At 36.8% G+C, this 16125-nt stretch overlaps 1 protein-coding gene across 1 annotated transcript in view; it reads left to right on the top strand.

Moving 5' to 3' along the window:
• LOC124777092 (ankyrin repeat and SAM domain-containing protein 4B) overlaps positions 1 to 15265 on the top strand; it is a 262177-nt gene extending 246912 nt beyond the window's left edge. Inside the window, exons 6-9 of the mRNA XM_047252371.1 lie at positions 3983 to 4079; positions 8587 to 8758; positions 10171 to 10337; positions 14599 to 15265. Coding sequence (XP_047108327.1) covers positions 3983 to 4079; positions 8587 to 8758; positions 10171 to 10337; positions 14599 to 14849 — 687 coding nt within the window. The 3' untranslated portion in view covers positions 14850 to 15265. The remainder of the gene's footprint in view (positions 1 to 3982; positions 4080 to 8586; positions 8759 to 10170; positions 10338 to 14598) is intronic.
• The last annotated feature ends 860 nt before the right edge of the window (positions 15266 to 16125 follow it).

Below are 16125 nucleotides of genomic sequence, written 5' to 3'. Positions count from 1 at the left end.
TACAAAGCTTTACTGTTATCAATATCCTCGTCTGATCATCCAGATTTAGGATTTCCATAGTTTTCCTAAGTCACTTAAGGCAAATACTGTGATGCTCCATTGAAAGGGCATGGCTGATTTCCTTCCCCAACCTTCCCTAACACAAGCTTGTGGGTCATCTCTCCTGACCTCGTTGTCGACAGGAAGTTAGACTCTAATCTTCCTTCCTTCATTCCTCTACTCCTTTACTGTTATCAAGACTATCTTCAAACAATGCATAAAGCTGCTCATAGATGGTCAGTGGAATCACTTAACACAAAGGGGGTGCCGTGAGGGGAGGAGAGTTACATTCATTTTCCAACAGAGGTTACAGGGGATAGGTAATGATCAAATGCGATTATTCTGAATACCGAGAAAGAAATACTTTTTCAGCCTCATGCTCATCAAAGCAACCATGGACATTCCCAATAGTGTGAATAGGGAATTATTAGCTTGGAGACTGTTTTAGTGGAAAGAATAGAATTCAACATCTCATCAGCAGCGATGAGGTCATTAAGAGACAGAGCACAGATTCGTATTGCCGAAGGAAAACGGCCTTTTCCATTCAACCAACCCAGCATTCAACTTAAGTGATGCAGGGAAAAAACAGCAATTAGGAATAGCAGTGTAGTTGGTTGGTCAGAGATTCGTGTTGTCACACACCTGAATACGACTCCAGTGTCTTGGCAACATTTCACCTTGCTCTATTTGGAGTACGCAAAGAGTATGTCTGATCTTCAGGGTCAAACCTGTGTAGATCATAAAGGATTCTAAGATGAGTTCCTTGAGAGAAGGAACTTATGATCATCAATGAATATTTAGTTGTTTATTGACATCAACAACTTACGCCATAGCTTAACAACTTAACTATTAAAGTGATGGCCACCAAGTCAACAGATGCATACTGATGAATCTTCTCTCATGCAAACAAACACTGTTTCCTCAAACTTCGCTGCTGATAACTTTAGCCAGTTCTCTGTGCCATGAATGACCCAGTTCCTTGTAGGTTTGTGTCCAAGGCTACAAGGCAAACTATTTAGTCCAGTTGAAATAAATCTGTTGCCAAACATTTCTGTGTTCATTCATTCTACATTCTGGGCAACAGTTCCAGTTCTTCAAGAGTTATTGGGAAAGTACTTTGTTTGTGTGTGTGTGTGTGGGGGGGGACATGGTTTTTCAACAAAGACTGCAATGCCTAGATTACTTGCTGCATCATGCATTAAATGCAACTTAGGAATTAATGTAACAAGTAATGCTTCATCTTCAACAACCAGTCCAGAAATTTAACTAGCAACTAAATCACAAGTGACAGAATATTTTCTTCAATATGATTCCACCAACATCAATGCAGCAGGCAGTTGTTTTTGACCAACTGAACTTAATGATGCCAGATGTGCAGTTTTTCTCACAATGTAACGATGCGCCATGTGAAGTCATACATGTGCATACAGGAAGACAGCAGAACACTGACAATATTTTTTGTGCATCCATCTTAGTTTCTGGAATTTAAGCTATGGTGAGAGACTGATTTGTAGCATAGCACAAAATATTGGTTAGGCTGGAGGGTAATAATTTTGATTGCGAGATTGCGAAGCGAACAAAAGTGAATACAAAATCTTAGATGTCTTGACATACTGATCTCCAGCATAGCCCAAGGTGTAGGTTAGGGTGTAATGCGACAGTCTGGTTGTAAGTTGGCCAAGTGGTATCAAATGCTCCAGTTAATCTGTTGTTTGTTATGAAACATAAACAGTGTCTCACACAAATTCCTCACTGAAAACACCATACTGCTTGAAATATTTGCTTCTGATCATTGCTTCCTTTTCTCAAATTCCATATTTTAGCATGCTGTACAATCTGCATCATTTCAGCCCTAAGGATATGGGATACACCTCAGTTATCACCAGGGTGCGATTTGTGCTTTTACCAGTGGGGGGGGATGTCTTAGGGGGTTAGTAGAATTATATATGTTGCTACCATGGACCGTGGCATTACGCATGGTTAAACAGCTATTTATAAATAGATGTTAATGCCGAAACTCACTGTTCACGCGTAAGCACTATCAGAAAAGCCATCCCTTGTTATATCTTTAAAAGTACATTATAGGTAAAACTTATTTACAAAATCATCTACATACAGGTATACGAGGGGAATTCAAAAAGTAGAGGCACATTTGTGAAAAGCTGTACTTATTCTGATGATTGAAAACTGAAACATATTAATAGTATTAATAGTAAGACTTACTAAAAACTTTCAGTGTTCGGCTCCACAAATTTAAATTATATGTAAAGTTTTACTCCAGTGCGTGGGAAATAAACGTCCCAGATTGGGATGCATAAACTAAAACCAGAGGAGGGTATGGTCTGATGCAGAGGGGGGAAATCCCTCCCATCCCCCCCTGCAAATCGCACACTGGTTATCAGCAATAAATCTTCTGAAAACAATCAGCAAAATACAAAACTGAGGCAAGTATTTTCATACAAATCGATATAAAGCCAATTAATTTATTCTAGACACTCCAAAATAAGTGACAGCCGTATATTTGTTGCATATTAATTATAATGTTTACTAACAATAAAAACTGAAATAAATAAATATGAAAACCTCATGCATGAGCACATGGTTTCATGATGACACATACAAACAACATTTTAAAATTCTTTTGAGCTTCCAGCTGCAGCAAATGGTTAAAACCCACGAGCTTTCAGCCAAGTGCTCCTTGGCCATTGTCATGTGGTTTTTTACCACTTTACAAAGCTGGAAGCTCGAGGTAATTTTAAGATATTTATCTGGATAGACTGACAGGATGATGCTTACACAACTAGAAACTGTGCCACATTGACAACAGTAGCATCAAGTGTGGATCCAGGGTTCAGTTCTGGCAGGGGGTAGGGTAGAGGAGGGTCTGTCACAGTTTGTTACTGTCTTCAACCCACCAATAAATAAAACTCACTGTCACTCTGACTTTTAATGTGTCGCAATTGTCTAGGATTTTAGTAATAAAACAATAAAATATGTAAAATGCCTTGATATAATAAGAATAATTTATTAGATCAGTGGTTAGTACGTGAGTCTAACACCACTTCCAAAAAACTGCAGTTCAGATAAACACACAATTTGAAAAGTTTTTTTTTTAAGGGAAGGGTGGAGGATGTGTCGGATGCCTTCTTGGATCAACACCTGGTGTGATCATAAAAGCTGTAGCTGGGTTCTCATGATTGCATCAGTACTAACCATCCATCAGTGAACAAATGTCATTTAATATTTTGTTTTCTCCTTTCAATACACACTGTTTGTAATTCTTCCTACATATAATCATATCCAAAAGCAAGATCAAACATTCTTACATTGGTTTCAATAAGTTTCTAATGAGATGTGTGTCATAAGTATCAACAGATACACTTAATACTTGCTAATGACAGAAAATAATGGAACTGTTATCAGCCACTATGTTTCAAACACTTTTTATACTTTGCATTTTGTGGTTGTGCTCTCTGTCTTCAAACAATGTACAGTGATTTACATGCAGCTCAGCATTTGTTTTGATGGTCAATTTGTTTTTTAATTTTCCACACAAAATGTGAGAACACATTAGAAGTGCATCAGCAAATGTCACCAACCTAAAACGTCTTCAGTACCATGAACATCAGCACACAGTTTTGTTAGGATGATGGTAGCAGAAGCAGACTTAACATTTCAGCTGATATGTAAGTGTAAAAAGTCATAACTAGTTATTAAAGTTTTGATATCTCCTTTGTATTATTTGTCTTAAGTTATTGTTACAGATAAGTTCTTTTCAAAATAATGTGCTGTGCCTCCACCTGTACCCTCATCATTGCAAGCAGTTGTCTCAATAAATGAGATCAAGCTATCTACACACACCTCCCAGCCTGTCATTAATTTTCAATGCTGTTGATTTCATTCATTTCTTTTGAGTGAATTTAATTCAGTTGTTCTTTTATAGATCGAAGCCGATGGGAAACAGTCAATAAGGAGTTTAACTGGCCTCAGAAGAGACTCACAGATTATATACACAGGATCCTTTGAGTCTCCAGCAACAGGTAAAGTAAATGAAACTACATGAGATGTGGTTTTAGTTTTCACATACTAAGCTAAAGATAAAATACCAGTTCACTGCTGATCAGACATATGAAATGCTAAAGCATTCACTGGTAATCTATGGCACAAACATCAAAGATGAAACCTACACACTATATTAAGTTGGATGAAAAGTATGTGACTGCCAATCAGAAGAACTACTCAAGGCTAACAAGCCATAAAGTACACACTGAGCAATAAATCCTTATTTGGCCAGTTTGAATTAGGTTTCCTGTGATATCCCCGAACAATTTTAAATGAATGTGTGACAATTCCATCACGAAAGAGCAGCAAATTCCATTCTCTGTTCTTGCTCAACTAAAACAGTGTTCCACTTTCAGTGCTTTTAGTGATAATGAGGTACTGCACTAAAATATTCTTCCCTTACTTTTGAACAACAATGAAAGGATTATAGGGAAATGTAAGTTCCGTTTTGGAGAGGTAAGAAATATTAGGATGCATACAGAGGCACACAGATGGTTTATTTTCCCTCTCTAAATGTGCAATGGGAATAGGGCAGGGCATTGCTGATGTCAGTACAAGGTACTGTCCATTATGCATCATGCAGTGGTTTGTGGAGTGTGCATGTACATGTATAGCTTATTGGAAGCTGAAATGAAGCAAAAAGTGCAGAAAAGTTGGGGTAGTAGGTAAAAATGTAGCTTGATGAGAAGTGAGGATCATTCAACAATATGAGAAGAGACTAGTGTAGCAATAAGCTACCACAAGAATTCAAAAATCTTAGCAGTAATCCATGCACTTTCAAATCAAAACTGAAGAGTTTTCTCATGGGTCACTCCTACTCTGTTGAAGGGTTTCTTGTAAAATTAAACTGATTTCTATGTTATATTGTTGGCTTCGTTTACTTACAATTATGGCTTGACTTTTTTTGAGTTCATAAACATTTTATTTTATCTGTTATTACTTTTATATTGTAATTTCATGTACTGACAAGTTCCATGACCTTGGAGTTGTAAATCTCAATTTGGTCCTATGGAACTAGATGTGTAAATAAATAAATAAATAATATAGCCGTCGGAAAGATGCTCCCGTTGGAGCATAGAAAAGGTAAATACGTTCCTCTATAAAAGACTCTGACAGAAAAGTGGGGAACCAGCTGCCTCAATCCTCATTCCACATTTGGCATCCAAACATATTAACACAGAACATTACCAATCCTTTTACCCAGTCTCTCTTTGTCATTAAGCCTTCATACTCATCATCTCCCTCATCTCCCTCTCACTGCCAATGTCTACATATGTATCTCTCCCACTGTCTCCTTTTTCTCCAATTTGTTTACATTACATCACTCTCTCCTCTATCACTTAACCTATCTCCTTTTGCCTTTCTTTCCCACTACCTTTGTCTCCACTGTACCTCAGCAGCAAAAAAATTCTGGAAAGGCCCAAATTTTCTCTTATACCCCTATGTTTAAAACTTTGGTCCAGGATGCACCCTCGCTACAGCTATTTTTTAAAGTTTGCCAGTCTGGGAGGGTCCAGAACCCCCAAGCCTATGTATGCTTCCCATTCATCTGTATTTCTAATTTCCACTGTCTCCTATCCCTTTTGCTCCAACTGCTTCTCTCTGCCTCCATCTCTCTTTCTCTTTTACTGTTGCTGTCTCTCATTGACCACCAATATCTACCCGGTCTTTGACTCCCTTGCTATTGCCTTCATACATATCTTCTTCTCTTTACCTGTCACTTTCTCTCCCTCACCAACACTGTCTCCTCTCTCTCTCTCTCTCTCTCTCTCTCTCTCTCTCTCTCTCTCTCTCTCTCTCCCACTGGCATTGTCTCCCTTCTCTTCCATCATCAAAGGATGCCAGTCATTTTAAGTTCTTTTCAGGCGTGTTAAGACCCTTTTTAGCCCAATTTTTCTCACTGCAGTAACACTTTGGGCATACGTATTTTTATAGATGTGAAGTGCCCATGATATGAAGACAATACATCATAAAGTTTTATTGGTGAAAAAATGCCAATTATAAAGATAGTTTGGTGACTTAGAACCATTGTGATGACCCAAGAGCCCTTGTCATGTTTTCACTACATCATCTGAAACTAGATTTACACCTCATAATGGATATTATGTGCAGTAACTTTGAACCTTTGCATCTCAGTAATGGGTAATGACAGTGAAGAAAGCTTTAAGGTTCTCTGAGAACATCATCTTAAGAACATATGGTAAAAATTTCAAGTTTTCCACAGATAGAAGCTATAACCACAACTGGTACTTTGGGCACCCAAAAATCATGGTTTTTTGGGGTTTTCTCAGGGACCACTCATGAACAAATGGTGCTTTTATGAGCCACCAGAAATCCACCGTAGACCACAGCTAATGCAAAAGAACCAACTGATTTGCTCAATTTGCCTGAGCTGGAGGGAAAGTGCAATATTTAAACTATGACCCTGTTCTGTAGGATAGCTACAGTATGCCCATTCTTCCAATAGATGTACAAATGTTGCTAGGCCAAGGGCTATCCAAAACACTTGACCCCTTATCCCTGTGATCAACAGATTTAGAGATATGATCCCTTGAACAGTCAGATTTTTGTCAATGAATTTTTGGAACCTATGTATACCATGCACCATTGTGCATGGACCAATGTAATTGCTAACATCTATATTTGGTAGTATCAGCAATGTCTACTATGAAAAAGCTTCTCTAGATCACGTACTTAGATATTTTGTCTTTCTGCTCTGTTCTTATCCCCTCCTCTTCCCTCCATTTTTACAACAGTTTTCCTGTATGTATGTATTATGAGATATCTGCTGTCCTAGCAATGATTTAATAAAAAATTTCTATTAATTTCTACCTTCATCCCTCTTTATGTAATTTACTCCTTCATATCATTAGCCATAAATGCAATTTATCTGGGTTCTGTGATCAGAATTCCTTACCAGTATGATAGTGATTTTAGTATCTACACTTACATAGTACATGTAGACATTTTCCTCCAGCAAGTTCCCGTATATTACCGCACCTGCAAATTATGCACCAGTAAATAAACAATAGCTTGAGAGAGGGCTTATAACAGCAACAGCAGCAGTCTTCCCCCCCCCCCCCCCTCCCTTCAAAAGTAGTATCTTTCCTGTGCGTTGATTAAGATATTCATTTACAGCCATTTCAAATAGAAAAGTCAATCACATGCCACTGCAGAATACCTTCTTTTACCAGTACTTCAAATAAGTTATGAGGTCTTGCTTCCTTAGTAACAAAATTATCTCAGATGTGTTATAGCATCCTCAGTCTTTACTTTCAATTTACTGTTGTTTTATTTTTCTCATAAATTTAGCCTCTTTTCTTTCTTCCAAATATATTCTTTGGTAATAAGTATATTCATTGAGCTAAGCTAATAATCAAGGCCTGTCTAACTTCCTTGAGTGAATTATTAACTTAATATGAATCTCATTGCTTCTGATGCACTGTTTGCATGCTATTTGCCTGCTTTATCATTCACGTATGTTCACCAACTTTAGAGACATAACAATAAGTAAGTTAAGACATTATGCATATTTTCATCCACTGATGGGTACAGGATAAAATTCTGGGTAACTCCTCACTTAGGCAAAAAGTATTAATTGCACAAAAGAAAGGAGTTAGAACTACATATTTAGAGTACACACTTGTACATCTTACAGGCACCTGTTTAAACAACTGTGAACATTAACCACAGTCTAAAAATGGTTCAAATGGCTCTGAGCACTATGGGACTTTACATCTTAGGTCATCAGTCCCCTAGAACTTACAACTACTTAAACCTAACTAACCTAAGGACATCACACACATCCATGCCCGAGGCAGGATTCGAACCTGCGACCGTAGCAGTCCCGCGGTTCCGGACTGCAGCGCCTAGAACCGCACGGCCACCGCAGCCGGCAACCACAGTCTGACAATACATTCATTTACTCATGAAATTTGTTGTGTACAATCCATTGCTATTGGTGAGTAATAGTGATATTCATCAATATAATACAAGAAGGAAAAATGATCTGCAGTTCCTCCTAGTGAATCTAATTTTGAGACAGATATGAGTGCAATACTTGGGTATAAAAGTCTTCGATAATTTAGCTATTGAGATAAATTGTCTGAGAGACAGCAGAAGTTTTTTCAACTGTAGATTAAAGTTGTTTCTTCTTAACAACAGAAATAATGAATCCATTCTTCAAAAGGGAGAGTAAAGTTAGAGCACCACAATTTTGGTGTTCACTATGACTTTCTGTAACAATTCCCAGATTATATGTACAGTCATTTGTAATTCACAGAAAATCTCCTGGAGTATCAAGAATTACTTTACTGGAATTTAACTGTTACAAGGGAATTTTGTCTGTTTCAAGGCTTTTGCATTTTAGTTTTTATATAATAATTTACAATTTTTGACTATTTTGTAATCACATGTCTTCTCAACCGTAATTTGGAGTTGTTATACATAATATTCAAAGTATTTATCAGCTATATTTTTGTACAGGAAAACGCGGCAGACTTCAAGATGTCGTCTTTGATACTAGTGGTGACCTCAGTCGTTGTATGTCAGAACCAGATCTCCTCCATAACACAGACAGTGGTTTTGGAGATGAAGTTCTTCTGCAAGAACCAGCTAGTATCTTTGACAGACCAGGTTTTGGAAGTGTAGCATTCAGGTACGTTCTTAGGAGTCAACATTTAAAGCTGATTACCGTGAAGTAAAATTAGTTAATATGCCATAATATATTAAGTAATTAATGGGGAACTTCCAGGTGTTCACCTGAGTTGTTTCCATTTTCTTTTTCCCACAATATTTTGATGACTGATCCAGTTGTCTTCAGTACATGTTGTGAGTTGTGCTGTTATGTGTACTAGCTGCCTGAATTTCCACAGCACAATTCACAGCATGTAAAGATGACTGGGTCAGTTGTCAAAATATTGCAAAAAAAAATTGAAAACAAAAGCTCAGCTGGTTTCCCAAAAGCTCACCATTAATCATGCACGCCAAGAAAACCTAAGAGATCAGATTAAGCAATGTTTTACAAGCAGCAAACAATGTGCAATGTAATTATGTGACGTAAAAACATTAATGTTAAATTAAACACATTTGTTTCTGTGTTATACACAAAGAAATGCGTGAAACAGTTGGCTTTCAGGCATATAAGTGACAAACATAGAACTTATTCTTTATTACTTAGGTCATCAAGTAAGTCACAGAGAGTAAATGGATAGATAAAAAAGATAGATAAAAAATCAACTCACCATGTGGTGGCAAGAGAACGTACACACAAAAAGATTTAACTTTTACAAGCTTTTGGAGCCAGTGGCTCCTAGTTATGAAAGAAGAGTTGAAGGGGAAGGAAGAGTGGTGAAGGAAGAGGACTGTAGAGGTTTAGGGAAATGGGTACAGTTCAGAAAAGTCACCCAGAACCCTGGGTCAGGAGAGACTTATCGGATGGGATGAGATTTTTCTGAACTGTGCCCCTTTCCCAAAAAATCTCTTTTCCTATTCCATCACCTTTTTTCTGCCAAAGGAAGGAGCCACTGGCTCTGAAAGCTTGGGAAAGTTAAACCATTGTGTCAGTGTTCTCATGCCGCCACTTTGTGAGTACATTTTTTAATCTATTCATTTACATTATATTGTCAATAATTGATAATTTTCATTGTTATAGATGATAACTAAGTTTGTTGCAGTACAGTACAGTACGGCAATTCCACCTAAACTCAGTAAACATGTCCTGCTTAGCTATATTTGTTATTAGTAACTTCAAAATACATCTTGCCCTCTCTCAAAGAATCTCATTTGCTATGAAAATATTCTGGCAGTAGTTTTCAAGGATGAAATTTTGTTTGTAAATTTAAAATCCCAATGTAACCAGTACTGATAATGTGAAGTATATGCTATAGCCCTTGTATATCACCTCAGGACTATAACAAAAATTTCTTCACAGGTTTGTAGTACCCATTTATTATGCACTATTTTTCCAGTTGCACGTGATGTTATGCATATAGTTTTTCACTGTCTCTTTATATTAAATATTTGTCTCCTTCCCAGTATGTTTCAAAGCATGCTCTTGCCTGTGAACAGGAACAATATAACAGCAGTACTGACTGCTCTGCCGACACAAGAAGACCAGGACAGTGCAGTGGGACCAAGCGAAAGAGGTGTTGCTGATGATACTTCCAGTATTGGCAGTGCAGGCAGTCTCAGACGAAATAATGGCCTGCCTTGGGATGAAGATGACCTCAGTTCAGGTGAATACATTACAATATTCATTATCATCAAATAATAACATGCACTTATACTTCATTCATGAAAAAAATAAAATAATTTGTGGCTTAACATTTACCACTGGAAAGAATAGTTAATTTCATGTGGAACATTTTACAGTGAGACTCGTAGCTATTTGAATGGCTAATACTTAAGAGATTTGGCTTCTTAATAGTAGTCATTTCCAAACAAGTAGGGGGTGATTTAAACCAGCTGCTACTAGTCCTAAAGACATCATTTCACAGAGGAGTACAGACCTCATAGATAGAGCAGATTTCAGTGGAGTGTGCATATCAACTAATTTCAAAAAAAAACTCAAGTTGGATGGGATTAATATCAAGTATGAAACAAAGTAATCTGGCTGAAGATAACCATATTGTCACTTTCTTTATTGGCCTCTTACAACAACAGTGAATAAGTTGTGAAAAAGTTGAGAAAATTATATTAAAATTCTGTTAGCACGTTTGACTAATAGCAGGTTTCTGTCCCTGACAAAATAATATTTACATCAGAGATGGCATCTACATTTAAATATATATGCACTGGTCAACTGGAATATTGTTCCTACCCACTTAATAGGATGTTTATTTACTTTTAGCATGTACAACATTTTGAATATAACGTAGCATGGAGTTTTAAAATTTCTTGCTAAGTTCTCAGATGTAGATGGCACCAAATGTCAGCACACAGGCCACACAGTTCCTGTAGATTAGGATGGCATGATTTGTGAACTTTTAACTGGTACTTAGAGATGTCCCAAACATGTTTTTAGTGTTCATTTGGAATGAATTTGCAGGCCAAGACATCAACTGTAGTTCCTCATCATGCTCCTTGAACCATTACAGTAGGCTTCTGGCTATATGGTAAAATTGTTCTACTGGAAGACAGCATATACTTTTGGGAAAACACAAACCTGAAAGAGTGCATACCATTTCCAACAGTTTTTCAGGAGAACTTGTGTTACACTTGGAAAGAGGTACAGGCAGAAGTTAAGCTGTAAGGTTAGGTCATGAGTCGTGCTTGGATAGCTCAGTTGCTAGAGCATTTGCCCAATCCTGCACACTGTTTTAATATACCGGAAGTTTTATATCAGCACACACTCCACTGCAGAGTGAAAATTCACTCAGCAATTTTGACATACTCCTCAGCTTCTATGTTGCCTTCTGTAAGAACCGCACATCCAAGTACCCCCTTAAAAAGCCTGTCCGGCTAACCGCACGGTCTAATGCACTGCTTACCAAGTGGTAAGGCGTGCCAGTCCCTGGTACAAATCCGCCCCGCAGATTAGTGTCGGGGTCCGGTGTGCCAGCCAGCTGTGGATGGTTTGTAAGGCGGTTTTCCATCTGCCTCAGCAAATGCGGGCTGGTTGCCCTTATTCCACCTCAGTTACACTATGTAGGTGACTGCTGCTTAAACACTGTCTCCACATACATGTACACCATAATTACCTTACCACACAAACATTTGGGGTTACACTAGTTTGGTATGAGACATTCTTGGGGGGGGGGGGGAGATCCACCGGGGGCTGAACCACACAATAACCCTGGGTTTGGTGTGGGGCAGTGGCGGGGTGGGTGAACTGCTGTGGCCTGTTGTGGGGTTGTGAATCACTGGACACTACGGCAGGATGAAGCTTCTCTGCCATTCCTAGCTTCCCGGTTCGATACACAATACAACCCCCTGCTAATAACGCTGCTGCCAGCGAATGTATTGCCCAGAATGCAGGTGATGAGCTGGCAATCTCCAGTAAAATGATGTTTCATTGCATATTAAATGATGTAACAAAGCAGGGACATGGTTCAGCATATCAGACAACTCATCTTCGTTGTTTAGGATCCAGTCACAATGTTCCATCACCACTATGATCATAATATGTAATATCAGTGGGTCAAAAACTGAACAAAGACTACATTAACTAATTCTTCTGTTGCTTCTCAGCAGAACAACTTCATAATTATAATTTAAAAGCACAATATTGTGTGTGTTCTACAGTAGGTATTGAGTGAGGGACACAGTTCCAGGCACTGTCCCATGCCCTCCATTTAGCAAACAAAAGCCAAAAAAGTAAACAATTGGAAGCCCTGAAAATCAGCAGGCATCTGCCATACAGTCCTGATTTAATATTAAATGACCAAACACAGCTGAATACTTCACCTTTTCTAAATTTCACTTACTTCTCACAGTTTTCCAATGTATCCACAATCTCTGTTCCTTTCTTTTCCTCCATTTTTACATGTATTTATTTCCTTTATTGTGATTACTTACGTACTGCATTTATTCTATTGTTTTATAATATATACATCTTCACTACTTTAAGAGAAATTCTTCCACCTTACTTATATAATGCCACTTTGAACTAGTTCAGTGCTCTCGTCTTGTATTCAAATTATTTCATCATGATTGTTTATTTAATTTAATTTAAATTGTTATACAGGCACTGTCTTTTTCTTCCTTCTTGAGGTTTAACATTAATCTTTCTCTGATTTGTTCCCTTTATATTTATCTATTGTTTAACATTTTTAATTACGTTACCACTACACTGTCAAAGATGACATTTATTATATGGTTGTATCTCACTCTCAAAGTATAACATCTTCTTCAGTGCTTTTTTATGAATATGGTAGCACCCTACATGGTGATTGTCAGTTTAAGTCTGACAGTGGCCATGCAAGCTGAAAACCCATTAACAAAATAAATTAATGCTGTAGAACATACAGAACATGGACTGCTTGTCTGCTGCTGAGCCTCATGGTAATAAATCCTCTATATTGCAGGAAAAGTGTCAAATTGTCCAACAATTATTACTGGGAGTCAGTACTTGTAGACTTGATGGTACTACATCATCTGTAACAAGTTTCTTGTGGTGACCATTTTTGCAGCAGCTGTACATAAATTGTAGCAGTTCAAAAGAAAAATGACTTTTGCATGCTGCATATTAAGTCTTTTTTATTTATTTAACTTATGCATGCTGTCCTGAAATATTATACAATTTTTTTCATTTGCACAATAGGTTATCATTTGCACATATAGGTTATAGATTTAAAACTGCTCATTGAAGATTCATAATGAAATGGAACAGTACTTACAGAGTGCAATGCTTGCCACATGAGAGAATTGACATACAAATAATGTATTACATGTGGTTCTACAAGTATTTTTCCATTTCACTATAAAACTTCAATGTTTTAAAATTATAGCCTGTATGTGCAAATCAATGTATATGTGCTGAAGATGCCTTGTAACTAAGGTGAAACGAATCTGGGTGCACAAGTTAATTAAAAAAAACTTAATGTGCAGCATGCAAAAGGCATTTTTCTTTTGAACTACTACAATTTAAATCCTCTGCATTGCAGGAAGATTGTCATATTATCCAACTGTTTATGACCATTTATGAAAAAGACATCATAAGCACAAACAATACGGTCTGTCGCTCATTTTCCTAGAGAGAGACCGTTAACAGCCAGAGAAGTCCTTGCATTCACAGTGAATGAAAAAAGGTTTCTTCTCATCGTTACATGTAAACACATTTTATTGGTTTCTCTGCCTGTATATTTAAACTATAAATAAATAAAATCATTATAAGTCACTAAACTTCCGTTATGACACATTTCAGAGCTTTGCTCTATTGTCAAATGACATTTCTTGTTTTTAGCTTAACAGAATTGCTCCTGGGAAAGCAACAATTCTGAAATCTCTAGAAATGTTTTAAAATTATCACTTTGATAGCAAATGCATTTAGGTAGACTAGTAAAATGAAATACTTTAGGAAATAATGTAGCATACTTATAGTCCTGTGCACCTGTATTGTGTATTTGTTTTGACAGCTTTATATTTGAGGTTTACACACTAACCATTAACAAACTTTCCTGAAGATGTTACAGAATTTAGGGCTTCTGGCTTAAAGAGGTGTTATTAGTCCCTTGTGTCTTCAGGTGCACAGAGACTATTATTTGTTATTTTAACCACTGTTTGTATTGTGTTTATTTATTTATAAATGAACTAATCTGTCACTGCACAGATGTAGGTTGTATACTTCTGTATTTTGCCTGATTATATTTTGTGGCAATTTTAAAATTTAAAACTTTTTTTACTGTGTTATTTATGAAAGTGTAATATTCAGTTAATTATACGATTCTTATTAATGAAATCAAGCAAATTATTCTAGATATTTCAGAATGAAAGGATTCTTTGTACAGTGACATTATATGCTGTTTTCTTTAAAATAATAATGTGCATTTTTTTCAGATGAAGATGATGAAGCAACAGACTCACGATGGACATCTTTGCACCTATTTCTAGTATCAGCAGGCTTGGCTGAGTATACTAGCCTGTTTGTTGAGGAGAAGATAGACCTAGAAGCTTTAATGTTATTGGATGCAAATGACTTTGAAAAACTAGGTCTTAAAATGGGTCCCATAAAGAAACTGACAAAAGCCATACAGAAACGAAGAGAGGCATTAGAAAGCCCAGGAGAAGTGTCTGATAGCAAATTTTAAATAAGTGTCCAAACAGAGAAAATTATATCACTACTATATACTTCACCAGGGAGAGTACACAAAAATGAATATATTTTATACGCATTTCACATCAAACAGTTATGTTTAACACAGTATCATTTCAGTGTCATTTAAGCAGTGTGTGATATTCTTAAATTATGACCTCTTATCTGAAAATATATGAAGAAATACAAATAAGCTAAATGTACAAATTTAACTGTATGTATATAAAGACTGGAGATCAGAGTCAAATAGGTGGTTTTTCAGTTCAAACAAATGCCACCAGCTAATGTTAGAAAAGAAGCAGCAATACTGTCAGTTTATCTCAGTATTCTTTTAAATAAAAATATATGTATATAAAATAAGCTAATTTCAAAAGGCATTTGTTAGCCTAATATTTTGATATGGCTGTAAACCCAAATATTTGTGAAAATAAATGCTAATTTATAAGTCCATCAATGGTATTGTTTACACACTCTTACCAACCACAATTTTCTTTAATGTAGAAGCACATAGATTTCAGAGGGTACCAAATCAATAGTTTATCAGTAAAAATAATTGCACATAAAAAACCTACTCACTAAGTGGCAGCAGGAGAAAACACGTATTGGTTTAGGAAACGTGCAAGCTTTCTGAGCCACAGTCCTTCTTCTGGTAGAAGGGTTAAAGCGGAAGGAAGAGGGATGAAGGAAAGGACTAGTAAGATTTAGGAAATGGGGAGAGTTACTAAAAAGTCGCCTAGAATACCAGGTCAGGGGAGACTTACCAAATGGAATGAGAGGATGAGACTGATTATTGGTGACTGCACCAGATGAGTGCTTAAAGGTAGAAGACATGGTAACAAGCAAGATGGAGATTACTGAAAAAATATCGTGTAGGAGATAATAAAAGCAGAAAGCTAATGGCATTATATATGGTAGGCAGGTGCGAGGTGGGGGTTGAGAAAAAATAGATACCTCATAAAATAAAATATACTGCTCAAAAGAATTAAGGAAACATGGCTTTGGGCATCTGCTATACTCCATTGAGCAATAATTTAGGACTGGGTATGTTATCAAGCTATACCTTTATCTTTTAAACTGGTTGTTGTAACAGTATGCCCTGACGAAATGGGAAAATCTTACTCTTATCTTACTCTTTCACAAATTAAGTAAAGAGAGAGAGAGAGAGAGAGAGAGAGAGAGAGAAAACATCACATCCTTGATTGCTTACATAAAAGAACTGAAATGTCTAACAGGTGCCAAAAACAAAGTGGAAACAATCATTCATTCCATCA

This window comes from Schistocerca piceifrons, chromosome 2 (genome assembly GCF_021461385.2).
Source record: "Schistocerca piceifrons isolate TAMUIC-IGC-003096 chromosome 2, iqSchPice1.1, whole genome shotgun sequence".
NCBI lineage: Eukaryota > Metazoa > Arthropoda > Insecta > Orthoptera > Acrididae > Schistocerca > Schistocerca piceifrons.
Note: the sequence above shows the minus strand (reverse complement) of the source record. Positions and strands in the feature narration are given on the sequence as shown.